This window comes from Halichoerus grypus, chromosome 8 (assembly GCF_964656455.1).
Source record: "Halichoerus grypus chromosome 8, mHalGry1.hap1.1, whole genome shotgun sequence".
NCBI lineage: Eukaryota > Metazoa > Chordata > Mammalia > Carnivora > Phocidae > Halichoerus > Halichoerus grypus.
Window position 1 is genome coordinate 139,293,085 of NC_135719.1, and position 26,344 is coordinate 139,319,428.

Sequence of the window (26,344 nt, forward strand, 5' to 3'; positions counted from 1 at the left end):
GCCAGCTTGTATCTCCCCATCCCTGGTCCCTCTCAAGGCTTGGGTCCACCTAGCCCCTTGGGTGTGGGGAGCTTGAATCCAGAACTCTGAGGGAAGTCAGAGCTGGCCCCAGCCCACCGACCAGCAAATCTGAAGGGCTAGCATTTCTGCAAAGGTGGCCAGATCCTTGGAGCAGCAAGAAGTTCTTCTGGTCCTTGGTTGTGTTCACCAGGGTGGAGCCTCAACATGGTTGGGCACAAAGTTGTAGGAGAGATGAGACCCATACCGAGGCTTCTGGGACAGAAGATGATGGCAGCGAGGTGGCCGTCAGTACGCTGGGCTACCTGCGGCCCCTGGGGCCCACTGTCACTCTCCAGGTGGAGACGTGGGACATCTGGCAAAGGAGCAGTGCTGGAGAAGAAAGGGAGCAGGACGAGCCCGGGGGCCCCCTCCTCTCCTTGTCCTAGGGGCTATCTAAACCGTTGTGGAGCTTAACCCCAGGCCTTTGGGCTGAGAGATGCTAGAGAACGTGTCTCTGTTTTGCTTTGTTGCATCTGAGAACACGGAGAGCATGTCATGCTCCTGAGACTGCTAGACGCTCCACAGGGTGTGTGGCAGGGGACAAAGGCGGGAACTGGGGTGGCGGGGCAACACCGCCAGCACTCACATAACCCCGGCCTCAGTGTCTTGGCACAGAGCTCTCATGGAGACCCTGGCATTTTAACGCACACGCGCGCGCGCGCACACACAAGCCCTGGCTTCCGTGCCCAGTGCTTCTGGGCAGATGGAAACAGAAAACTAATCAGGAGGACTCTGTGTGTTGGGAACTCCGTCCTGACACAGAGCTTTCAGTACTGCCTGTTGGAAAGGACACAGACATGGCCCCAGGGAGCCCCGGGGAGCCCTGGGATTTGTCTTCTATCAGTCCCGGGGCTTGGGGAATCCGCTCAACTCTCCCTCTGAACGTGAGACATGCCTGGAGCTGGGGTCTCTCCTCTCCTGTCACTCCCTTCACTGTCCCCAACCATGCACCCCCGGCACCCAAAAGCCTCCCCACCTCTTCTCCCCGTCCGACCTCCTCCTGGCAGGTCCTCTTCCCACAAACGGGTGGGTCCCGAGCGTTAATGATGACAATACAGCTTCATGTGTCGTGTCCCCAGGAGGCACCAGTGCCTTTGGAGAGGTGTCATCCGTGACAATGGCACTGGAAGGTCCCGGCACGTGTGCCCGCAGGTGCCCCACCCTCGCCTCCCCCCAATCCCTATCCTCCATGTCCTCACACTCTGCACCACCACCCCCCCCCCGGCCCTGCCCCGCCCCGGCAGCTTCTCTTCGAGAACCCCGTGGAGGTGACAACTGGCCGTCTTCCCCTCGCCAGAAGCCCCGCCCGCAGCAGACAACACCCAGGAACCGACGGGGCTCATCCCCGCCGGGCCCAGCAAGCTGGAGCGGGCTCCCCGGGACCAGAGAGGTCCTGCCGCGGGCCGCGGCCCATGCTTCCCTCCGGCAGAAAGAGGCACCTGCCCTGGCAGAGCGGGGAGGCCGGCGGCGGCGGCAACACCAAGCTCGGGCCTCACCCGGCCCCCCACGGCGAGACCCCGGCTAGGCCAAGCCGCCCGCGGGGGACCCCCCGGCTCCGGGCGAGTTCGGGGTCTGGAAGGTCGAGTGGAGCCTGGCCAACAGCTCGGGCTCATCGCTCTTCCCCGAGGCCTGGGCGGCGCCCAGCGGGTAGGCCTCCCGGGCACGGCCGGGGCCCGCGCAGCTGAGGAAGGCCAGGCAGGCCCCCCGGAGGCGGCCCAGGTCCCTGTGCGTGGACTCGCTGACGAAGCAGTACAGCACGGGGTCGGCCACGCAGTTGAAGCTGGTGAGGAGCAGGGAGAAGTGGTAGGCGTTGAAGACGGCCTTGGCGAACTGGCAGCTGGCCTCCCAGAGGCTGCGCACGAGCAGCAGAGCGTGGTAGGGCAGGAAGCAGGCCAGGAAGATGACCACGGTGCTGAGCACCAGCCGCTGGATCTGGTCCTTGCGGCTCTTCTGGGTGCCGTGGCTCCGGCGCACGGCCCGCAGGATGCCCCGGTAGGAGGCCAGCAGCAGGCAGAGCGGGAAGAGGAAGCCCACGAGGAAGCGGTAGTAGTTGATGCCCCGCTGCCATGGCTCCAGGGGGTAGTGCTCGAAGCAGACGCGGTGCCGGTCCTCGTCCTCCACCACCTCCTTGTGCATGAGGAAGTAGACGCTGCTCAGCAGCTCCTTGGCCCAGATGAGCGCGCTGACGCCCACGGCCGCCTTGAGCGTGCGGAACTGGTGGAAGCGGAAGGGGTGGGCCACGGCCAGGTAGCGGTCGATGGAGATGCAGCAGAGGAAGCCCACGCTGATGTAGATGTTCTCGTAGAGGAGGATGCCGCACACCTGGCAGGACAGGTCCCCGTGCGACCAGTGGTCGTGCTGTAGCACGTACTGCAGCCAGAAGGGCAGCGAGCAGATGTAGAAGAGGTCGGCCAAGGTCAGGTTGCACAGGTACACGCCCAGCTCGTTCCGGGCCTTGATCTGCAGGTAGCCGAAGTAGAGGGACAGGCAGTTGGCCGGGAAGCCCACCACCAGCACCACGATGTAGACCACCGGGGCCAGAGTCTGGTGGATGGTGTGGTCAATGGCGCACAGCGAGCTGTTCTCCGCAGTGACGTTGCCCATCTTTGGGCCTCAGGGCGCCGGGCGCCTCGCCCCTCACCGGCTCAGGGACCGGGCCGGTCTCTCTACAGCCATCTTGTTCGCCGGGTGTGGCTCAAGCTGGATCAAAAGCTGGGCCTCCTCGGTGGTGGGTAAGCCCCTGAAAGGTAAAGGCAGGAAAGGCTTAGGACGATAGCAGCTAACGTTTATGTAGCCCCTACTGGGTGTCAGGTACCGTTCTAAGCGCCTCACTCAATGGAGAAGATTGGACCAACCTCAACTCAACTCGACTATCTAGTTGACTACCTTGGTCACGCACCAAGACACCCAATGGTGGTTCGTGCCTCCCTATCCCCGCTCCCTGGCTTCCTATCCCTTATTTATTTTCCTGGTCTCTCAGGGCAGCAAGGAAGGCTGGGAGCTCTCGTGAGCACAGACTCATCCCGAGCCCCGCTCTCCAAGGGCTGCTCAAGGTAAAGACCAATTCCAACCCGCACACAACAGCAAGGGCCCCGGCCACTCTCCCTACGACAGCACTATGCATCATCCACAGTTTTCCTACTTGCTCCCAAGAATGTACCAGGTCAGTTAGCCCTGAGGCCACAGCCCCTTCTGGGGGCCTTTCCAGACAGCCCGGAAGGGGCCCAACCTTGCCTCGTCCTATTGTGCTCTGGTGAGGAACAAAGAGCATGCTTCCCACGGGGCACTGCCTGGATTCCTGGGTGCTCATCAGGAGGGGCTACCTCACCCCCTCTCCGTGGAATCGAGGACCCAGCGCAGGGAACAACACAAGGAACCAACAGAAATGAGTGCCAGGCCAGGGTCAGCCGCTTACAGGCTGTGCGAGCGATTTCCCGTCTCTGAGTGTCAGTGTCCTCATCTGTAACGTGGGCACAGAAACACCTGTCCTCGGGTCAGCAGCAGGGCCACGTAAAATGACGGATGCCAAAATCCACGGCATTGTTTCACCAGAGGCAAAGAGGCAGAGTAAAATATGGCAAGTCTTAACATTGGTGAAAAGCTCATATTGCTGAGAATTTATTTATTTTTTTATTTTTTATTTTTTTTAAGATTTTTATTTATTTATTTATTTGTGAGAGAGAGAGAGAGTGAGAGAGAGCGCAAGAGGGGGTAGGGTTAGAGGGAGAAGCAGACTCCCCGCCGAGCAGGGAGCCCAATGTGGGACTCGATCCCGGGACTCCGGGATCATGACCTGAGCCGAAGGCAGTCGCTTAACCAACTGAGCCACCCAGGCGCCCATATTGTTGAGAATTTAACAACAACAAAAAAATGCTACCTCTATGTGTACAAATACATTTGAACAAGAGAGAACAAAGATTTCTGTTGTGAGCCCACTATAAATTAATATATCGAAACGAAAGGCCTGAGCTACTCTACTGATTGAACGCTTCTGGCCCCACTGAAAAATCTCACTGTTTCTAAATCAGGACTTCTAATTTTTTGTTTGTGTAAGAATCATCCTCCCAGAGAGCCTCGTTAGCCACTTTTTTCCCGACTGCCCCCTTTCTGTGAAATTTTAATACCCCAAATATATTGCACATCTGTTTGTGTACTGTGGCCCTTTGAAGGGTGACAAATCATTGTAATAGCTAAGGTTTTTTTTTCACCCCACCCAAGAACCAATTTCACCCCCCGCCTCGAGCAGCTACAGTCCATAGGGTTGCAAATTCTGAATGAGTGAGGAGGTTTGAATTAAGCTGTTTTGAAGTATCAGCAGATCCACCCTGCCCCTTGCATTGTCTCTCACCATAGTCAAGCTGCGACTCAGGGACCCAGAAGGGAGACCCCTCAGAGTATGCCGGGCAGCCACCTCACCACCTGCTGACCACGGCCCCTCCCTCCACCACCTCACCCCTGCAGCTCTGTTGTGGCTCTTGCCTGGCCCCGTGGCCCCTGGAGCCAGGGCTCAGCCTGGAAGTGGGTGCAGCGTGCAGGGAAGGGGCTCAGAGACACCCAGCCCAGCTGTTCCAGTCCTGGGGTGCAGGGAGGGTAAACTTGAGAGATGCCCCTGCAACCCCCTGCTCAATCTTATAAATAAGTAAGTATGGGCATTCTTCCTGGGAAAGTACCCTGTAGCTTTCATAAGGGTCTCTAGATGGGCAAGAGATGGTTCTACCAAAGCTACCCTCCTCACATGGTTCCCTCCCCCACCCCAGCTCTCCCATTCGTCCCCCGCCAATGACCCACATGGAAGCCACAGCCCTCTTTCTAGAATATAGCCAGGTCCTCTTCTTCCTTGCTTAAAAGCCACTGAGATGGCTTCTTATCACACCTACAGTAAAACCCAAACTCCTGATAGGACCTACAAGGCCCAGCGTGATCTGGCCCCGGCTCCCTCGGCCTCGCCCACCACCACCATGCATTAGCCATAAAACCCAGCTGCCTGCGCCTCAGGCCTCGGCGGCATAAGCCGTTGTCTCTCGGGAGAGCTGTCCCCTGCACACACACACCCCCACCCCCCCCCCCGCAACCTCCACCTCCACAGCAGGGCTGGCTCCTTTTCTGCAAGATCTCAGCTGACCACCCCACGTAAGTAGCCCCCTCCCCGGCCACCCTCACACCTCCTGCGTGACTGCTCCTCAGAGCCCCCAGCAGCATCCGAGATTGCTCTTGTCGGTTAACTTGACTGCGGCTGCTGATCTGTCTCCTCCACGGGGATGTGAGTTCCAAGAGGCCAGAGGCCAGGTGCACCTTGCACTGTGCCTGGCACTTCAGAGGCTCTCACACACACTTCTGGAAGGAATAAGTGAATGCCACCGCCCCATTTCACAGGTGGGGAAACCAAGGTCGCCCGAAGCCGGACTGAGGAAGGAAGCCTGGGTCTCCCTGCTGCATGTCCCACCTCCCTGCCTCCTGACAGCCATCCCCAGCTGAGGCTCGCTCCCAAACTCTCAGTCTCCAGAAGATGAGGACGCCCGGTCGGGCTCAGCTCTCCATCCTACACAAGCCTGGAATCTCAGTGATGGTGGTGGAGGGGAGTGCTTCTTGGTGTTTTTAACAGTGGTTACATATATATATAACATACAATTTACCATGGAAAGCATTTTAAAATGTACAGTTGATTAGTCACACTGTCGTGCAACCAGCACCACCATCCGTCTCCAGAACTTTTTCATCTTCCCAAACTGAAACTCTGTCCCCATGAAACACTAACTGAGCTCCCCATCCCCCTCTGCCCCCCACCCCAGGCCCTGGCACCCACCATTCTACTCTCTGTTCCTGTGAATGTGACTATTCTAGGGCCCTCGTCTAAGAGAAATCGTTCAGGGTTTGTCCTTCCTTTGGTGACTGGCTTATTTCACTTAGCAAAATGTCCCTGAGATTCATTCATGCTGTAGCATATTGCAGAATTGCCTTCCTTTTTAAGGCTGAATAATATTCTATTGTATGTATTTACTATATTTGGTTTTTCCATTCATTTGTCAGTGAACACTTGTTTCTGCCCTACCCGTTGGCTTTTGGGAATAATGCTGCTATGAACATGGATGTACGGTTATCTATTCGCGTCCCTGCTTTCAGCTCTTCTGGGTAGATACCCAGAAGTGGAATTACTGGATCAGATGGTAGTTCTATTTTTAATTTTTTGAGGAACTGCCACTCTGTTTTCCACAGCAGCTGCACCATTTTACATGCCCACCAGTGGTGCACAAGGGCATTTTCTTGTTTTTTGTTTTTTGTTTTTTTTTGCTTTTTGTGTGTTTTGGTTCTGCTTATATGTTTTGATGGTGAGAAGAAGGGGAAAGGGGCAGCTGAGGCCTGTGACCCCAAAACTCTGCCCAGTGTGTCAAACTGTGGCTCCGTTCACCTTCCTCTTGCCAGCCCTCCTATCCCCGAATCCCAAGCCCACACCTGCAGGGCCAGACGGTTCGGCTGGCTTCCATATGAGAAGTGGACAGCAGTCCAGGGCCCCGAGCCGTCCCCAGGAGCACTCACCCAGGGCGAATGAAGCCATAGCGAAAAACACGTCCTGTCAGGTCTTAGGAATTCACTGAGAGTCACCAGGCTGAAGCCTATTGTTTACTAGCCGTGGGTGTGTATCTGTGTGGGGGGCAGGGGTGTGGGGGACGGGGCGGTGCTGGGGCAACAGCGTGTCCCTTCCTCTTTCCTAGGCCAACAATAATCGAAATCTGGCAACCAGAGTCAAAAATACTCAAGCCTGCAGGGCAAAGAAGAAACATTTACTATGTTTAGATTAAAGCACCTCCTACGTTCCCTTGTAGAAAAAGGGTGTTCTAAGAGCAGTGGTTTTCAATTTAGGTGCATTAGAGTGCTCTGGAAGATTTGTTTAAAACAGATTATTGAGCCTCACCTTCAGTGTTTCTAAGTCAGCGGGTCTGAGGTGGGGTTTGGGAATGTCCAGCGTGTTCCTAAGGTGATGTTGGTGCAGCTGACCCACGAAGCACACTCCTGTGTAGCAAGGCGCTCAAACGTCTGGAACGTCTGGGATTTGGCTCCTGATAAGTGGCAGGATAAGCACCCAGATAACACGAGTTCCCAAGCTGGGGAGCAGAGGTGGCTGGAAGGGAAATTTAGGACCCAGCAGGACCTCGTGGGCAGAACCAGGATACAGCCCATGCAAGGTCAATAGCCTGATTCAATCTCTCGACAAACAGTGACTGGATCTGTCGGGGTACTTACACCTCGTATTTGCAAAATCTTTTACAGTTTGCAGAGCATTTCATATCTGCTCTCCCCCATCTTCACAAAGGCCCTGTTATTTCCCCCATTTGAGGGATGAGGCAACTGAGGCCCAGAGAGATGGAGTGGCTTGCCCAAGAGTCCAGTTCCTCTGTGTTTCTCCCACCCTCAGGGAACCTCCAATCTCATAGGCATAAATTACTCTCACCCGGGGGCAGTGTATGGTGGTGCTGTGAGCATCCCTAACACTCACATTTAATGTTGGTTTGTTCTTTTCACACCACACACATCCTCTGGGGGACAGCATCCCTCTCTGGTTTCAACCCCATCTGCACTCTACGACTCCTAGACCTCCCACCAGGTGGACGGTGGACAAAACCAGCGTCCCGCTGCCTCACCGGACATGGTCAGTCAGGCCCACCCCACTTCCCTCATTTCTGCATGAATCTGCTCTTGGAAGGGTCATCTCTACCTGCCCAGTTGAAGGGCCTTCAGCTTCTTTCCTCATCTTCATCCAAAGCATCCAGTTAATTACCCAGTTCTACCATTTTCAGCTCCTAAATATTTCCCACATCAGTCTGTTCCTCTTCAGTTTCCTCACCAGTGCTCTAGACTGGCTTGGTCAAGACTTCATCCCCAGAATCAGTGCAATGGCTTCCTATTGGATTTTTTGGCTCCATCTTACCACCCTTAAGGCCATCCTCTAAAATACAAATCTAACATAATCATTCCTACTTGAAATCCTTCAATGGCCCTCCAATCTTTCATCCATCCATCCATCCATTCATTTACCCATTCACACAACAGACACTTATTGAGTATCTATTGTATGGAGGCCACTGCGCTAGACACTGTCACTTAGTGTAACTCAAGGTGCATTTACTCTCATGGGACAGTGAAGAAGACAGGTGAAACCAGCTCCTAAAGAGAGCACAGGATTTTAAGGGAGTTCATAGGAGGTAACCTGACCCAGCCCAAAAAGCCTTCCTGAGCAGCAAGTTAGGCTAAGACAGAAGAAGGGGGAAGGGATGCCCAAGCAGAGGGGAGTTTCTGTCTGTGGAAACAATGTGTGCAACAGGCCAGCTATGAGAGATAATGGGCACTTTTGGGGAACTGAGAGTAGCCTGGCATGACGGGGTCTAGGTATGAGGAAGCATGGCCAGAGGGGGGACAAGAAGAAGCTGTAGCAACTGACAACTAATGAGAAGGGAGATGGACAAATCTGAGTCAGGGGCAAATCTGAGATGTTCCTCAGTGCTTGGTCCTTGTAAGCTCTCAAAAATTACTTGGTAGATGCGTGGAGAGGTGGTGAGGTAGGTGGGTGGGTGGGTGGATAGGTGAATGGGTGGATAGATGGGGGGCAGGTGGATGAATAAATGAATGCATGAAGGCAGATGGATAGATGAGTAAGAGAATGGGTAGAGAGATGGATGGATGGGTGGGTGCATGGGTAGCTGAATGTGTAAACAGCTAGATGGGCGAGGGGTAGACGGATAGATGGATGGGTTAATGGGTAGAGAAATGGATGAATGGGTGACTGGATAGGTAGATGGGTTTGAGGTTGGGTGCTGGGACAGTGGGGATGTCATTAATAGAAACAGAAAAGTAAGAAGGAAGATTTACTGTAGCCTCCACTCCAGCAGCCGGGCATCTGCTCAAGCCTCCAGAGCTGGTCAGAGGCTCCAGCTTTTTCTCCTAGGTCTAATCCCAGCCAGCCTCCCCTACTGGTTCCTGAGGACACGTACCGCCAGATGGAAACTACACCCTGCCCAGGAGTGTCCTTTCTGTACCTGGTCTCCATAGGAAACTTGCTCCTCAAAAATCAAGGGACACAGTGGATGCAAAAGTGATCTGTAAATGGAAAAACGTAGACAGAGTGGCAGAACCAAGCCAAATCAGCAGAGAGCCCTCCACCTGCCAGGAATGTTTCCGTACATTCACTCTCTTTCAACACCACTCTTATCTGGGCTCACTTTACAGACGAAAAAACTGAGGCTTGGAGAGATGAACCAACCTGCTCAAGATTCCACAGTCACGATGTGGCAGGCCAGGTTTTGAAGTCAGATCGGCCCACACTTTCTTCTGCATCACGTTCTCTTTCTGTCCGTCATGATTATCACTGAGCAACCACCCTCTACCTCCAGGCTTCACTGAGCCCCAGTCCTCGGATGCCACCACGAGGGCCCCCAGGCTTAGTCCTGGGCTGGTCCCCTGCACCTGGCAGGTGCTCTACCAGGTCAACTGTTTCCTCAACACCCACTGAGGAAAACCCAAGGTGCGCCCAGTCCGTGGTTGCCCAAGGGGTGGGGATCGGGACAAAGAACAAACATGGGGAGCCCCTGCATCTGCCTCAAACACTTCATCATCCAGCTAAGAAACCCAGAGACTACACAAAACAACCCAACACCTAAAAGCAAATCTTTACACAAATGTCCAACAGCACGGAGGTCTCCAAGGACTTTAACGACCATGAGAAACTAGCCCTCTTTGGGAGGAAGGAAGGAAGCGCCTCTTTGACGCAAGCTGAGAGTCTCCTGCACATTCCCAGCCAGAAGGCGGAGGTGCCTGAGGCTGGCATTGAGCGGGTGCATAAACAGTGATCTAATCTTCGCGTCTCTTCCGTGCGCTGCACTCAGGCACGCACACAGACAGTTACTCACGGAGCCCCGAGCCCACGGAGCAGGGAGTTTCCTGCAGGCCCAGCTTCCCTTCCCTTCAGCGGTCAAACCTCCGCATGCTCTCAGAGGCTGACATTTCCCTCTGGGACACAAGTAGAAATCAGGCTGCAGTCTGCCTTGGTCCCATCTGGCTCCCAACTGTCCTCACTCCAGCACCAACAACAAGGAGACTATATCATTTCTAAAGCCCTTGCAACTATTTCAAAGTTCAGTCCCATGGGGGAGCTGGGGGGGCCTCGGGGCTCAGGCTGTCCCTCTGAGGCAGCTGGGCTGGCACGGCTGTCCCCTTTCACAGAACCTGAAGCCCAGGGAGCCTAAGCCAGTGGCTCAAGTTCATACAGTAAGTCAGGTGGATCTGAATCCAGAACCCGGCATCATGGCACGAATTTGCTGCCTTTTAAGCTCTTTCGACCACAAGCCACAGCAAGAACACACTTGACATTGTAACCAAGCACGCACAGACATTATACACACGCATGCATGCACAGTGAGAAACAAACTTCCCCAAAGCAATACTTACCCTAGGACTTGCGATGCACTCTGATCATTTCTACTTGGTTTTCAAAATGCAGCTCGTTAGCTACTAAATTGATTTCTTGACCCACTAATGAGTCACCATCCTCCGTTGGGAAGCAGCTGGACTGATCCCCCGCCTTGCTCAGTCTCCAGACCCCAGGAAGGTGATGACGGTCTCTGCCGCCAGGTGAGGGGCAGGCAGGGAGTGAGCGGCAGCAAAGGGGGAATCTGGGTCTTCTCTGACTGTCCACCTGGCTGAGCTGTGCCCTCAAACCTCAAACAGCCCGGGCTTCCTCCAGCCGCTCTGCAGAGGCCTGGGGGAGGAGACTGGACCCACCTTGCCGGGCCCCGGGGGACGCCCCAGGCAGTCACCCTGCAGCCAGGACCCGCGCTTCCCCTCCGGAGATTTTCCACAGACCACACCTCCCAGCTCGGTCTAGAAAATCCCAGCAGGAGGCTGCCCATTCCTGAGCTGAGGCAGAATCATGTGAACTCCGATCTGGTATCAGGCTGGGCGGTTGCCGAGGAACACTCCCCAGCCAAGGATGAGAGTGGGGTGGGGGGACGGCTCCCTCCACGCATCCTCCGAATGCTTGCCCCACACCCCAGGGGGCAGGGAGAAACCTCACCAGGACTGTTCAAGCCTGAGTTAGGGGCAGGGGGCCTGGGGAGTCAGGGGGCTGCGGGGGGAGCCGAGTGCACTAATTCTACCCATCAAACCACCCTGAGCACCTACAGAAGACCAGGAGAGGGGGTGCAGGAGGTTGAACCCCTGCCCCAGGGGTCCTTGCTTGAGCCATTCAGACAGGCCAGTGCTCCAGCAACTAGAATATACTGCATACACCGACCGGGCAAGGACAACAGGTAACAGGCAAGGAGTGGGGAGGACGGCTATTTCCATGCCCATCCCCGGGCTGTCACCCTTCGGCGGCTCACAAGCAACATCTGGGTCAGTGGGTCACACCTCACCTAAGAAAACACTTGGGGAGCTTATAAAAAAGAATGCCAATGGCCATGCCCTACCTCAGATGGATGAAATCATCCTTTCTGGAGGGGAGGTGCGAGCACCAGGGTTTTAAAGGTCTCTGGACAACTCCAGCGGGCAGCCAGGTGCAGCAGTGCTGATGGGGTGGAAGCACGTTGGGTCCTGTTCTGCGGACCAACAAAGCCAGGGCAACAGAGGAAGGTTCTGGGCTATGAATAAGGCAAACAGCAGTGTTTTAAAGTAGCCTGGCCCCGAGCGGGGAGCCAGCACTGGGCTCTGGCTTCATGGGGTCTTCTGTCTCTCAGGGGCATTTACTAAACTTCCTCAGTGCCGCAGGACTGAAAGAACCCCTGGAGGTTACCCAGCTCCGCCCCCTCAGTTTACAAATGGGGAAACTCAGGCACACAGAGGCCAAGGGTCTAGACCGGGGCCCCACAGCTAAGTGAGAGAGCGGCGATTCTCAGAACGTGCTGCTGACTGCAGGTGCCACGCTCTGTCGGCAGAGCCTCCTCCCTTTGACGTGATCACCTTGGAAGGGGCTCATAGGATGCGTTGCTGGAGCCAGAAAGCCAACGTCCACTGTGCTTGGGGGTCACTGAGAAAGTGCAGTCTCTCTGCCCCATTGGGTGATCTGTGGGACTCATCCTCTCCTGAGGATGAATCACTATTACAGTCTTTTGGGGGAACTATATTGGTAGGGGTGTCAGAAGAAAATCCCCTCCTGTGGGGTCTGGGCCCTCCAAGCAAAAGCTTCTATGTCAGCTGCTGCAGAAGTCTGCATCTCGTGATGGAGCCGTAGTGCAGGTTTAGACCCAGATGTTTCTCCCGAGCCGCAGAAGTGTGGCTGGTCTTCCCTCATGTCACAGGAAGGAGCGGGTGGGTGAGGAGTGCACGGTCAACTTAGTAGTGAATGCCTGGCTACCCGGGGGACACACAGGCCAGAGAAAAGGCTCTCTCTACAGGCTGGCCCAGTCTAACAGGACATAGACCCGCAGACTGTCTACACCTGCGGAAACCACGGATGGTACTGCATCCCCTCCCCCGCCCCAGAACCCTCCCCTCCCAGGAGCTGCCCCCAGGCTGCCCAGCCCCCTCTGCAGCACATAGACACCATCTCTCACCTGCAGTGGGGAGTCTTCCTTTCTCCAGGGCCAGAGATCCCCTCTGCCTCCCCAGCGGGCCTTTGGGACTGCAGGTGGAGGGGTGATTCTTACTTTAGTTGAACTCAAATCAGCTGAGCCCACATCTTCTGAGACACCCACTCAGGAAGAGAAAAAGGAGCCTGTGCTGTGTTCTACTTTGGTGCCAGGATTTTGTCCTTAACCTAAAACGGGAAAGAAGGACTAGAAACTGTGATGACACCAAGCATCGGGCAGTGGCCTGAGGGGTCCTGGGGACCCCATCACTTCGACTCCCCCAAACCTCACTCAATAAACCTACAACTAGGGGTGCCTGGGTGGCTCAGTCATTGAGTGTCTGCCTTCGGCTCAGGTCATGATCCCAGAGTCCTGGGATCGAGCCCCGCATCGGGCTCCCTGCTCCGCGGGAAGCCTGCTTCTCCCTCTCCCACCTCCCACTCCCCCTGCTTGTATTCCCTCTCTCGCTGTGTCTCTCTCTGTCAAATAAATAAATAAGATCTTTAAAAAATAAAAATAAATAAATAAATAAATAAACCCACAACTAAGTGCAAAGTAATGAGTTTGTAATAAAAACATAGTCTCAAGAGAAGCCCCTGGCCTGCCTCCCCCCATTCATACTCTGTCCTTCAGCCCAAAGTGATAGTATCTTGGAGCTGCCGCTGGGCAGAGGGGGGAGTTCAGTGAAGGGCAAGAATGCCTGAGCTCTGTGGGGCACAGTGACCTCCCAGGGGCTGCCAGGGTCTACCTCTGCGGCTCCTTCCATCCTGGAAAGACCTAGGGCCTAAACTGCGCCAGGCCTGCCACCTGAAATCACGGTTCCCCACTCTCAGCCCTTGGGGACAGCAGTCAGGAAGCATTGTAGACCCCCACGAGAACAGCAGCCCCAGAAGGTCAGACTGAGCCCTGGGCCTCCCTGTCTGCCCCCAGCATAAACATCTCCTCCAAGAACCTTGACTCTGAAGGGCTGGTGGGCTTTTCTGAGCCCCTCTGAGCCTATTATTTTGAGGGCAACAGCACCATAGGCCACAAGGCTATTGGGCACCCACTGGCCCCTAGAAGTCCAGGCAATCTGAGAAGCACCCTAGGGAGGACCGTGGAGTCGGCCCTGAGCCGGTGGCACCATGCAAGACCCCCAGCACGTGGCAGTGAGCCCAAGGGCACGGGATGAAGGTTAAGAGCAGAGGTGCCGGACCAGACTGTGCAGGTCTCAATCCCCGTGCTGCCACTGTCCGGCTGTGTGACCTTGAGAAACCGCAGACCTTGCTGACCAATGGACTTCTATGAGAACCAAAGGGGATGAGGTCCAGCAAGTGCCTGGCACCTAGTAGGTCCTTGATGTTAGTCAGGATACAGTGATGATGGGGATGATGATGATGGTAAGAAACAGGGTAGAAGGTCCTGCCCCATGGTCTGACTTACCCTAGGAAGAGTGGAGGGTGAGCAGGCCAGCTCGGTGAGGTGTTTGTTGTGGTGCGCTACCTGGTTTCCCCTGGCTACTCTACCGATTTGGGGCTAGTTGGGGTGAAGACCTCGGAGGGCTCTGACAAGTACAAGTGTCTTATCATGAGCCATCTGCTATTTGACTGCAGGGACCTTCGCTGACTTGTATCTTGAAGGCCGGCCTTGACCTTCCCCAGGCCTTCTACTTTCGCACAGGCTTACACCACAGGAGCTGATGCAAGGTGCAATATTGTTGCAGGTTCAAAGGTGGCCAGGTGTGAAGTTAAGATGGCTTCAAGGACCAAGAAAAGAACCAGCAGAGAACCTCCCTGAGTGCCTGGCACCACGGCCCTGGTGGAGTCAGGGAAGAGGTGGGAGCAACTTAGGATCAAGGAGGGCAGTCATTGCCATTTGGGGAGCATGTGCTTAGTACCTGGTCTGAGCACCTTTCAGATGCTTCCTGTTTTAACTTCTGCACCAGTCCTGTGAGGCAGGGTTATCCCTGTCTTCTAGGTAGGGCAACGGAGACTCAAGAGTGCCAGCAACTTGCCCAGGGTCCCATCGCTAGGAAAGAGCAGAACTGTTTGACTCCAAAGACTTGACCACTGTATGAGTTTCTTGTTGCTGCTGGAACAAATTGCCACCAGCTTAGCGGCATAAGACAACATAAATTTATTGTCTTAGAGTCTAGTGGTCAGAAGTCTGACATTAGTTTCACTGGGCTGAAAGCAAAGTATTGGCAGGCCTGCCTTCCTTCTGGAAGTTCCAGGGAAAAATCCCTTTCCTTGCCTTTTCGAGCTTCTAGAGGCTTCCAGCATTCCTTGGTTTTCAGCCCCCTTTCAGCTTCCAAGACAGCAGTGGTAGGTTGAGCCCGTGTCACGCTGTGTCACTCTGGTCTCTGCTCCCAGCCTCACATCTTCTTCTCTGACTCTGACCCTGCTGCCCCCCTCCTCCACTTTTTAAGACTTTTGTGATCATACTAGGTCCACCCGGATAAACCAGGACAGTCTCCTTTAAAGGTCAGCTGATTAGCAAGCTTGATTCTACCTGCTACCTTAATCTTCCTTAATGTCACGTAAAGTAACATATTCATGGGCTCCAGGGACTATGACCTGGACATCATTTGGGGGTCCTTATTCTGCCGACTGTGCCACCATATTGCCCTTATTAAAAACCCTACCGAGGGCGCCTGGGTGGCTCAGTTGGTTAAGCGACTGCCTTCGGCTCAGGTCATAATCCTGGAGTCCCAGGATCAAGTCCTGCATCGGGCTCCCTGCTCAGCGGGGAGTCTGCTTCTCCCTCTCCCTCTGCCTCTCGTGCTCTCTGTCTCTCATTCTCTCTCTCTCAAATAAATAAATAAAATCTTTAAAAAAACACAAAAACAAAAAACCCTACCGAGCAGTGCTTCACAAATGTCGACGTGAATCTCCCAGGAATCGCGTTTACGCGTAGAATCTGGTTCGGTAGGTCTGGGGTGAGGCCTGAGCATGTCCGTCTAACAAGCTCCCAGGCCCCTGAGCCGGGCCCGCCTTTCTCTCTCTCTTGCAGCCTCACAGTGACTGGTACCACACTGCCCGAGGGTCTGGCACTAATAAATGCTTGATAACCAAAGACGGGGGGCAGCTGGGGTGAGGGGCTGGGAGGTGGAGGAGGTAAGGAAGGAAATAAATATCTGGGCATTGTCCCCCACGCCCACCCTGACTCCAGGACAAAGTCTAACAGCGAGCAAGAAGGGAGTGTGATGGAACCAAAGCCATGGGGCCCAATCAGTAGAGTCACCTGGGAGGTGTGGGGAGTTACGACAGAGCCTCTGGGCAGGGATGGGCTTGGAGCTGTGCCCCCGGAGTGGAGGGCGGGCAAGATGGGCAGAAGGTGGCTGAAGTGTGAAGGCAGGGAGGAGGCCCCATCAGCCCTTGCTCTCGCAGCCCACCCACTTCCTGGCTTCTTCTCCCTACTATTCAAGGTCAAATCCCGCCTCCGGTCTTCAAGGCAGCATCTCCCAGATGAGCTTCAGGAAGCCCGCACCAGTGTTCCCAGGCCCTGCCCTGGATTCACTGAATCAGAATCACTTCGGGATGAGGTCCAAGAGTCGGGCCTTTGAGCAATTCCTTTTGGTTTTTCTGACACACACCGAAGTCTGAGCACCAGAGCTTTAAGGCCCAGTTCAAATGCCACCCTCCTCCACACATCCCTCCTTGGGTTCTTTTTGTCTTTCCTTGGCCAACTTGAAACTTCTGAAAGGTGAGGTCTGGGTGTTTTACTGCTGTGACTGCCAGAGAGCTGGGGAGACCAGGGCTCCTCATACAGAGAGAAGTGGCCGGTGAGTTCCAAACGACAGATAGGCCATGGACAAGGGGACGCCGGGTGGGTGCTTACACACTTGGAGTTACTGCTACATGTGAGATGCTGTGCATCCCAGAGCGTGCCCTGATGATGCTTCACAGCAGCCCTGTAAGGTAAATATTATTATCCTGGCTTCACCACCGAAGACACCAAGGTCACAGAGCTGGCTCGCAGCAGTGCTGGGGTTCAAGTCAGGTCTGAATTAATTATATTCTAATAATGAACAATGCAGTGCGTGGGAATTTGTATGATTATTTGCTCATGCCCACCTCCCCTTCTAGATAGTAAGCCCCAGGAGGAAGGAGGAGCTGGGTCTGTTTTGTTCTCCCTCTGGGAGAAGGTGGTTTGGCCCAAAATAAACGCACAACAACAATGTGCTGAATGTGTGAATGAATACATGAATCTAAAATCCATTCCTTTCTGCAGCCCAGTGTGGCTGGAATTGAAGTCGGGAAATAACAGACTGGGGCAGATAGTCAGACTCTGGGAGGAGGCAACGGGAAGAGGGTTGGTTTTGACTCTGAGGACATGGGTGGGTGGCCATGCGTGAAAATACATTACAGTGGAAACCTACTGCTGAAAGAGAGACTTTGGTCTCTCTTTGGAGAGTCTGTGGTCTCTCTGAGAAGGTCTCAACTGTCTCGGACATCCTTCCTGCTTGGAGCCAAAGCACAAACCACAGACCTGAAGGTTGCCATAGCGACTCCCGGGGCCTGCTGCCCTCCCTGGCCTCCTGCCCTCCCCACCCACGGTACTTCAACCCATCAGCTAATAACCTAATAATGTAGGACAACAGTCGCTCCAAACACCCAGGCAGCAACCCTCTTGAAAAACAAACAGATTTCTCTAGGAAACTGAGAGCTACATCGATGCTCATTATACTCAGCCTGGGCCACCTGCGAAAAATCTGCTTTTCTAAACCCCAATTACCCTCTTCCTGGCTTCCCCCTCTTGTTTTAAAGACAAGGGGTTGGTGGAGCTGGGGACTGAAGCCCCGGAAGTTCTAAGGAAACAGATACTAGAGAAGCCACTATATAGGATGCCTGCTCCTTCAGCCCGGAATCAGGCCCAGAGAAAGAGATCCAGACCAAAACAGGCTCTGTGATAAGACCCTAGTTATGGATATCTGGATCTCTGCTCGTCTTCTTTGCGAAGTTGAATTAATTTGTCACCATGGCACCCAGGAAAAGTAAAAAAAGCAAAAGCACAAAGGAAGGTTTTCAAGTTGTGGTAGATTCAAGACAGCTGGAAATGATTTGATGCTTTTCTCATTGAGAGACGGGGTCTAAGTCCCCTCCCCTTGAATCTCGGTGGGCTGTTACTACTGAGGCCAACTCTGAAGAGACTGGAAGCTTCCACTTCCTATCACTTGGGATAGTTGCCCTTAAAACCTGGCTACCGTGCTGGGAGGGGGCCCACATTGACAGGAACCCAGACCCTGAACGACGGTCCCAGCTGAGGGCAAGCACCAACTGGCTTAGCACACGAGTGTGTGATCTTGGAAGAAGATTCTCTTGCCCCAGCTGGGCCCCATCAGCAGATGCTGCAAGGAGCAGAGATACACCATCCTCACCAAACCCTGCCCCAATCGTGGATTCCTGAGCAGAGTAGATGAATGCTGTTATTTTAAGCAGCTGTCTTTAAAGTGGTTTGTTAGACAGCAGTAGATAACTGGAACACAAGTATTATTTTTCTCCAAAATCAGGTGAGGGCTTATCATGTGCTGGATTCATTCATATGGTTATTTTAATTTTTATAACAACTTTGTGGGGTGGATATAATAATCATCATTTTCCCCATGAACTACTAAGGCTCAGAGAGGGAAGGTATCTTGTTTGAGACCAGCCAGCTAGGAAGGATAAAACCCGTTTTCCACTGTTTGCTGTTGGATGAGTCTTCCCTCCCTACAGTGTGCACTGTACCCAGAAGGGTTCAACATGATGGTAATAACAATATTCATAGCTAAGGTTTAGGGGGCACTGCAAAGCTTTCAAGGCAAGATCTTCAGCTGCATGATCTCATGACCACCCTAGGAAGCAGGCTCTATTATCATGCCCATTTCACAGAAAGTGACACTGAGGCTTCAAAACAGGGTAGCTGATCTGCCTAAGGTAATAGGTCTAATAAGAGGAAGAGCTGAGATGTGGACCATAGTCCTCTAGCTCTGGAATGGGGCTCTCAGCAGCAGATGCCCTAGTCTATGGCATCCACACTGCTTAAGCCCCATGTCCTCTGTTAAGCTCAGGAATTTTCCCTGACTTCTTTTCTTTGAAAGCTTACCTGTGCCAGAAGACACAATCACATCATCTCAGATTTGGACCATTCTCACATCTCTTTTGTCCTCACGACCCTCTATGTGGTTGCCATGGCTAATAGTTATTTCTGTTTCACCGAGGCCCAGACACAGAAAGTGACCTGCCCAAAGTCACAGAGCCTCTGGCTCCAAGACTGTGCTCCCTCCTCCTAAATCCAAAAGTGTCTTCCTGTGCCGTTTGGCCACCATATCACTGTTCTCCAGCTTGAGGATAATCCGGGCCCACCGACTGCCAGGCCCCAGGCCGGAGGCCTTACCAGCCCCATCCGGCGTTCCTTCGGCCAATCGCAGGCAAGCTTTCCCTGGGCCGGACACCTGCCCTTCACGCAAGAGACACCGAGCAGTTTCGGGGGAAGGAAAGGAAAACCTGGCGAATCTTTGTGTCACTGGGCTGCCTGCCGAGATCTGGGAAGGGTTAGCTGTGTGTGTGTTTGTGTGTGTGTGTCTGTGTGTGTGTCATTACCAGGTGGCCACTGAGCCAGCCGAGGGGGTGGCTGCCAAAGCAGGCAGCAACCGCGGGGCAGAGACATCCCACCCCGGAGAGGGACCGGGACGCGCCGGCGGCGCTCGGGGGTTAGACACCAGGCTGGCCCGGCCGCAGCCGCGTCTGCCCGCTTCCGCTAGGCGCCCGCCGTGCTCGTGCGGGGCGCGCCCGCACTTGGCCGCCGCCGCCCGGCCCCGCGCGCGCGTACACGCGGCCGCTCCCGCGCTGGCCCGCCCTGTCCCGCGCACCCACGCGCGCACGCCGTCGCTCCCGCACTGGCCGCCGCGCCCCGCGCACGTGCACGTGGCCCCCGCGGGCCCGCGGCTTCAGCGCGCGCTCGCGGGGCCGTGCCGGGGAAGGCGCCGACCTGGCTGCCAGTGCCCAGGACCCGGTGCGCTCGGCTGTGCGCCGGCCGTTTCCTGGTGCGCCGGGGACCCCACGACCGACCGCCCCCGACCGTGGCGAGAGGAAGAGGCCTGGCTCCGGGGGACACATACCTGCGCGGCGAAGGGCCAGAGTGCCGGTTGCCGTTAGCCCGCGCGTTGTCCGCGCCCCCTCCTAGGGCCAGCGCGCAGCGAGCAAGGTGGGCGCTGCGTCCTCTGGTTGCTGGCCGAGGTGGTCTGGGAACGCTGGCGGGTCCATTTCCTGGCCAGACCCTCCTCCTCGTGGTGCCCCGAGTTCCCCCATCCTCTCCCCCTTCCCCTCCTTCCCCCGTCGGGCGCACCCAGTCCTGCGGCTCCTTGCCCTGCCCGTCACTGACCACAGGCCGCAGGCTAGGCGCCTGCCAGGAAGAACCACAGTCGCTCAGACCTGTCCTAGAGGTACAGCACTCCCCACCCCCATACCATTGTGTCCCCGGCACAGGCTCTGGAGCGGCCGAGTGTGGGCTCAGACTGGCCTTGCCTGCAAAAGGACAAGGGTCCTTCTCCGCCACATCCCTAAGCTGAGAGCAGAGCCCGGGAAGCACCTTTCTGTGCTTTTCACGTCCTTATCCGCAGCGCCAGCACATCGGTAGCCACTCAGGACGTGCAATCCCGCGCTGCTGCCCCGAGCCTCTCTCCAGCTCCCCTGACCTCAGCCCCGGCGGCCCAGCCTAGGTTTGCTGCCTCCTGGATCCCTGCCCTGGTGTTCCCCCACCCCACCCCCGGGGTGTGCCTGAGTCATGCGTGGCCAGGCACAACACAGAGGACCTCCTGCTGGTTTTATTGGGAATTCAAGGAGGCGCTAAGGCCACCTGCCTGTCCTCTGCCCCAAACCCCCGGAGAACAGCGGTAACAGTAGCCAGAGCTTCGCAGGGTTGAGCACTCACTCCGTGCCAGGCACTGTGCCAAGCACCTAGATGCACGGAACTCATCGGATCCTCGCCACTCGACTAGGTACATACTGTTATCATCCCCATTTTGCACGTGGGGGGATGAGGCACAGAGAGGTCAACTAATGAGCCCGAGGTCACACAGGTAGTAAGTGGAGGCACTGAGATTCAAACCCAAGCAGGTGAGTCGGGAGCCAGCATCCTACCCCAAGCTACCCTTAGCTGTTCCTTCAGCACCTCTGCTCTTTCATACCCGCAGATCTTAACTGTGTCCCTCTCCACTCAAAAGAACTCCTGAACTCCATCTCCTGAACTCCAGCCCCAGGTTTTAGACCCAAATGTCACTTCCCCTATCAAGGCTTCTTGGCTCTCAGTTGTGCGGTGCTCCCTTGGCTCCCTTCCCAGCATCTTTTGCACCATCCACTGGGGTCACTGGCACCCGGCTGTCTCTCTGCAGGACACTCACTCCTGGCCCAGCGCTTGGCTCAGAGGAGAGCACCCCATTCCTGTTTGTGAAATGAGTGTCTGGGAGTGGCCCCTGTGGGAGTCTGCAGAATCCTGTGCCGTTATGGTTGTTAGGACCCATGGTCGGGGGTTAGGATGGAGGGCAACCAGAGAGCGGGCAGAGAGGTAAAGAGAGAAGTCGATGTCTCACCCTCGGCTAAGCCCTCCAGGTGGCTCAAAACTGCCCGCTTTGTGACTGGGCCCCTCGGTGAGTCTCTGGAGGGAAATGGACAGTGGACAAGCGGGGAGAAGATACCCTGCTGGGGGGGGGCAGGGGGAGCAGAGGGAGAGCAAGAACCTCCTGGCAAGCTCTTCTCAGAGGCTGTTCTCATTTTGAAATTCCTCCTTCTCGTGAAATCTTCACAAATGGAGTTTTCTGGATTAATTATGCATGCCATAAAAATGCACATCAGAGTTTGCCTTCAAAAGCCAGAGTGTCTAGAGTTGGAGCCCCAGCTCTGCTACCTACTAGTAGGACGACCTTGGATAAATCCCTTAAACTCTCTGTGCCTAGTTCCTCATGTGTGAAACGGGGACACTGCTTCAAAAGGAAGTTGAGGTGGGGCGCCTGGGTGGCTCAGTTGGTTAAGCGACTGCCTTCGGCTCAGGTCATGATCCTGGAGTCCCTGGATCGAGTCCCGCATCGGGCTCCCTGCTCGGCAGGGAGCCTGCTCCTCCCTCTGACCCTCCCCCATCTCATGTGCTCTCTCTCTCTCTCTCATTCTCTCTGTCTCAAATAAATAAATAAAATCTTAAAAAAAAAAAAAAAAGGAAGTTGAGGTGATTTCATGATTAAATCAGGCAAAGCCCTTAGCTTGCCACCCAGGAGATATTAGGGTTCAATGGATGTTCGCTGTTGTCCCCACCACATACCCTCTTATATACGGCTCTTACCTTTGAATGCTTACTGTGTCCCTAGTGCTTACGAATGGTCTCTTTGAATTCCAACAAGTAGTTTTCTTTCCATTTTACAGATCAGGAAACTGAGGTTCAGTGAATTGCCTGAGGCCACTCAGTTCTGAGTGTCTAAACCAGGGCTTGAATAGAGTCCTAACTGAAGCTGCTTCTTGCAGCAACTATGATCTGCCTCATCCTATCCCCCCAGGAGAGAAGTGGGGTGTTTTAAAGCCCATGGTCAGTTGCCAGATCCAGGATTCTGTCTCCCACTGGTGCAAACAGTGCATGCCATGTAGAAAGTTTGTTACAAAGTGAATCTTGTGGGGGCTGCCAGATTCACAATTGTGGGGGTGGCATGCACACTGTAACTGATCAGATGGTGGCCCCCTCTCTCCCTGCCTATCTCTTTCTAGCATTCAGTCTCTGTTCTCTGTTCATGGATCTCTAAACCCAGAACCTTTTACAAGTGTAAATACTCTTCAATTAAAACAAGCTCCATTTGGACTCCTGCTTCACTTTTTAGAGCTAGAACAGCATGGCACCTATACTAGTTACTTAAAGATCCAGAATTGACCGGTGGGAAAAGGGTTGGCATCTCTGGCCATGCCTCCCTAAGAAGATGCTAGATTTGGAGAAGCAAAGAGATTCATCGTGCTGCCTACAATGTCACCTTCTGCTGTGTTTCTTGGTGTCAAGATATCCAGTCCTTGGCAGGGGCAGCAGAATTTGTTCTTTTGTAAATAAAACCTGGCATTGGCCTTGTAAACAACAAACAGCTCACTAAGTTAAAATGAAGCATGCATTGTTTTCCAGAACCTTCCTGGTTCTAGGGGATGGCAAATTATGGCCCATGCTCCTGGAATGCTGATTTGAGACACTGCACTAATAACTGTCTTTCCTGCCCACAGCAATCATCTCCCACAATGGGCTGGACTCCAGAGACGTGGGCAGAATTTCTCCATACCTGGCATAAGTGACGTTGACGTCCATTGCTTCTTTTCCAGTCTCCCCTGGGTTTTTTGGTCTCAGCATTCGCATTTTCCCAGTGTCTGGTTAGGGAAGGCCTGTAGGTGCTCAGAAATGGCAGTAGAGGGGGTGGAGGAAAGAGAACGTCGTACCAGGGCCAGAAGTGTGCCAAGGACTTTTTATCAGCCCGTCCAGATCCACTCTCTACCTGTCTCCATCCTAACTCCACGGATTGGATCACTGGCCTCCCTTGCCCTCTGGCTTCTGTTGGGTTTGGCCAATGGGAGGCGCCAACTGGGATCAGAGGATGGCAGGAGAGTGAAGAGGAGGGAGTATTTCTCCCCGCCAGGCTGGCTGCCTGCCTTTAGCTGCAGCTGGAGTCCTTGGCCTGTGTGGCTGCTCCCTCTTCTTCCTCCAGCCTGGGGTAACGACAGCTACCCTGAGGAGCTAGGCCCAGGCTGCTGCACCGTCCTGCACTGGTGCCTTTAGCCCTACCCACACCCTTGAAAACCCGTGCCTGGGTTAACCTCTCCTTGGTCACCCTGCCTGATGGTGCCTCTTCTTCCTGCCAAGTCTCTGACTGGACCAGATGCGTCTTCACTGTAAACTCGCACTAATGGAAGAATAGGCACATAGTTTAGAATGTGCACAGATTATTTACTTTAAAATAAATTACTGTTTTTTCCAGTTCCTTCCAATTAGCACAGCTGGCCAGCCTCAGAGGAAATCTGTCTTTATCCCCGTGAATAACAGAATGAGCCCCTGCTTCCTCTGCCTCTTGCAGACTCCCCGGCCCTGTGCTTCCTGTCGTTGTGAGCCTCCTAGCTACTCCTTTTGGTGTGTCTGACTTTCCTTTTGAGAAATCCTTGCCACTGCAGAGTCAAGCTCGTCCCTGGACAGTTTCAAGCAGCAAGAAGATGGTTTTTCTGAGAATTCTCTTTCCTGGCATCAACCACACTCCAGCAGGTTTGGACCTGAACTGATTAATCAGACTGACCTGATTAACATAACTGTTGTTTCCGCTCCCACTCATAATCCTTGGGCTCTCAGACAGAGTGTGACTAATGTGGCCACCCGAAGGCAGGAAACTCTGAGGCTGGTGGGGAGGGAGTGCAAGTCCAGATGAAGTGTGAGCACACACATCTGGCACGCTGGGGAAACCCTGCTGCATGCCTGGCTGGGCTGCAGACTTCTGGAAGAGGCCTTCAGGCGAGGCTTGCTCAAGCTCAGGCAGTTGGGAGAGGGGGTAGCATCTGAGTGTCTGGGTTCAAATCCCAAACCTGTTGCTTTCTGGTTGGGAGCGCTCCGCCAAGTTTTTCAGCCTCCCTGCAGCCTGTGTTTCCTCCTTTAAAAATGGGGGTAATAATGGAAGATTGGTGTAAGCATGAAATATAAAAGTGCTCTCAAGAAATCTATTGACATAGAAACCAGTCGCCCAGCCTAGCAGGTGCAAAGAGAGCAGGTTATGCTGGGAAGGCACAAAAGGGGGCTTGGCCGACTGACGTAGGGTGGGTCAGGCTGCGACTGCTCAACCAGCCTTGACCAGTCTCTGCCTTGGTTCTCCTGCTTATGGAGAATGGATCGAATTGTGGTTCTTCCTACTGGCTGCGTGACCTCGGAAAGTTACATGACTGCTCTCTGCCCCAGTTCCCTTATCTGTAAAATGGGGATAATAACAGTACCTCACAGGGTTGTTGCAGTCAATGAATTAATAAGTATAAAACTCTTAGACGGGCGCCTGGGTGGCTCAGTTGGTTAAGCGACTGCCTTCGGCTCAGGTCATGATCCTGGAGTCCCGGGATCGAGTCCCGCATCGGGCTCCCTGCTCGGCAGGGAGTCTGCTTCTCCCTCTCCCACTCCCCCCTCTTGTGCTCTCTCTCTCTCACTCTCTCTCTCAAATAAAAAAAAAAAAAATCTTTAAAAAAAAAAAAAACTCTTAGAAATATGCCTGCCCCACTGGATGCTCAATAGGTGTTAGGGCACCCCTCTCCATCCAGTGCCCGTGGAAGGCTTGTGTGTTCCCCCCTGGCTCAGGTACGCAGGCTTCTTCATTACCAAGAGCGAGTGAGGGAAATGTGGTTTAGTTTTTTTGGTTTGTTTCTTTGTTTCCTGTGGGCCTCATATGATTGGGGTCTGAGTGTGGGGGCAGGGCAGAGGAGAATCTGACCGGTAGGTGGCATCCAGGAGCTCTTCCAAACTCACCTGCCTGGAGCCCCTAACGAGAACCACTGGAAGCTCCCCACTGCTCCCTGGGATGGGCTTGGGTGTCTCTAATGGGGGCGACAAAGGGCTGACGTGGGAGGGGACTGGCAGAGAATGTGTGACCCAGAGGGAGCCTCGCCCAGAAAATCTCAGTGAAAATTCTCCCTCTGCGTTGGGCTTCAGACCCCGCCGGGCCTCTCCCAGGTTGTGGGCTGGGATCCTGGAGGTGAGGCCCCAAGGTTAGGAGGTGCACACGGTGCAGCCAGAGCGCCTGGGTTCAAATCCCAGCTCTGCCACGTGCCAACTTATTTAATCTCTCAGCGCCTGCCCTGTACAGTGAGGGTAATAACAGTGGCACCCACCTCAGAGTGCTGGAGAGTGTGCTCAGAATGGTCCCTTCCCAGAGTAAATGTTCAGTAAACATCAGTTATTACCAGTACACCACCTGCCACGGCGCCCTCTGACGACCAGGGACAGCTATTCCGGCAGCCTGAGTAATGCCCCTCCTCCAAGATGTCATGTCCCAATCCCTGGGACCTGTGAATATGTTGCCTTTCATGGCAAAAGGAACCTTGCAGGGGCGCCTGGGTGGCTCAGCTCAGGTCAAGGTCTCGTGGGTGGTGGGATCGAGCCCTGTGTCTGGCTCCACGCTCGGCAGGGTGTGGATCTGCTTGAGATTCTCTCCTTCTGCCCCTCCCCCCACTCTCACGAGTTCTCTCTCTCAAATAAATTAATTTTAAAAAAAGAGAGAGATGAGGCACCTGAGTGGATCAGTGGGTTGGGCGTCCAACTCTTGGTTTTGGCTCAGGTCGTGATCTCAGGGTCCTGGGACTGAGCCCCGCGTCTGGCTCAGTGCTCAGGGGGAGCCTGTTTGGCCCTGCCCCTGCTCTCTTTCTCTCTCTCAAATGAATAGATGTATCTTTTTTTTTTTTTTTGGTAAAGGAGCCTTTGCAGGTGCGATTAATTTAAGGATCTTGCGATGAGGAGAGTATCCTGGATTTTCCACGGGTGGGAAAGTATCCTCGATTTTCCACGGGTGGGAAAGACGCAACCAGCGATAGTCGGCTTTGAGGATGGGAGTTGGCCACCAGCCAAGAAATGCAGGCGGCTTCTAGAAGCTGAAAAAGGAAATGAGATGGATTCTCTCCTAGAGCCTCCATAAAGGAGCTCCACTGTGCTGACAGCTCGAGACCCATTTCCGACCTCCAGAATTGTAAGTTTAAATTTGTGTTTTAAGCCACTAAGCTTCTAGTAATTGTTACGGC

The 26,344-nt window shown here is 54.4% G+C and overlaps 1 protein-coding gene across 6 annotated transcripts; it reads right to left on the reverse strand.

Annotated features, from left to right (window-relative positions):
• Positions 1-1,290: 1,290 nt before the first annotated feature.
• Positions 1,291-19,842, reverse strand: GPR68 (G protein-coupled receptor 68). Of its 6 annotated transcripts, XM_036097519.2 has the most exons (3): positions 10,498-11,658; positions 9,090-9,150; positions 1,291-2,800 (listed from the first exon to the last, which is right to left on the reverse strand). In XM_036097519.2, the coding sequence occupies exon 3, from the start codon at positions 2,662-2,664 to the stop codon at positions 1,582-1,584; it is 1,083 nt and encodes a 360-aa protein (XP_035953412.1). In that variant the 5' UTR covers positions 2,665-2,800; positions 9,090-9,150; positions 10,498-11,658; the 3' UTR covers positions 1,291-1,581. The 6 variants fall into 6 exon arrangements, with proteins under 6 accessions (XP_035953412.1, XP_035953416.1, XP_035953411.1 ...); XM_036097523.2 differs by lacking the exons at positions 9,090-9,150; positions 10,498-11,658 and adding an exon at positions 19,696-19,842; XM_036097518.2 differs by lacking the exon at positions 9,090-9,150 and having other exon boundaries at positions 10,498-11,657.
• Between the last annotated feature and the right edge of the window lie 6,502 nt (positions 19,843-26,344).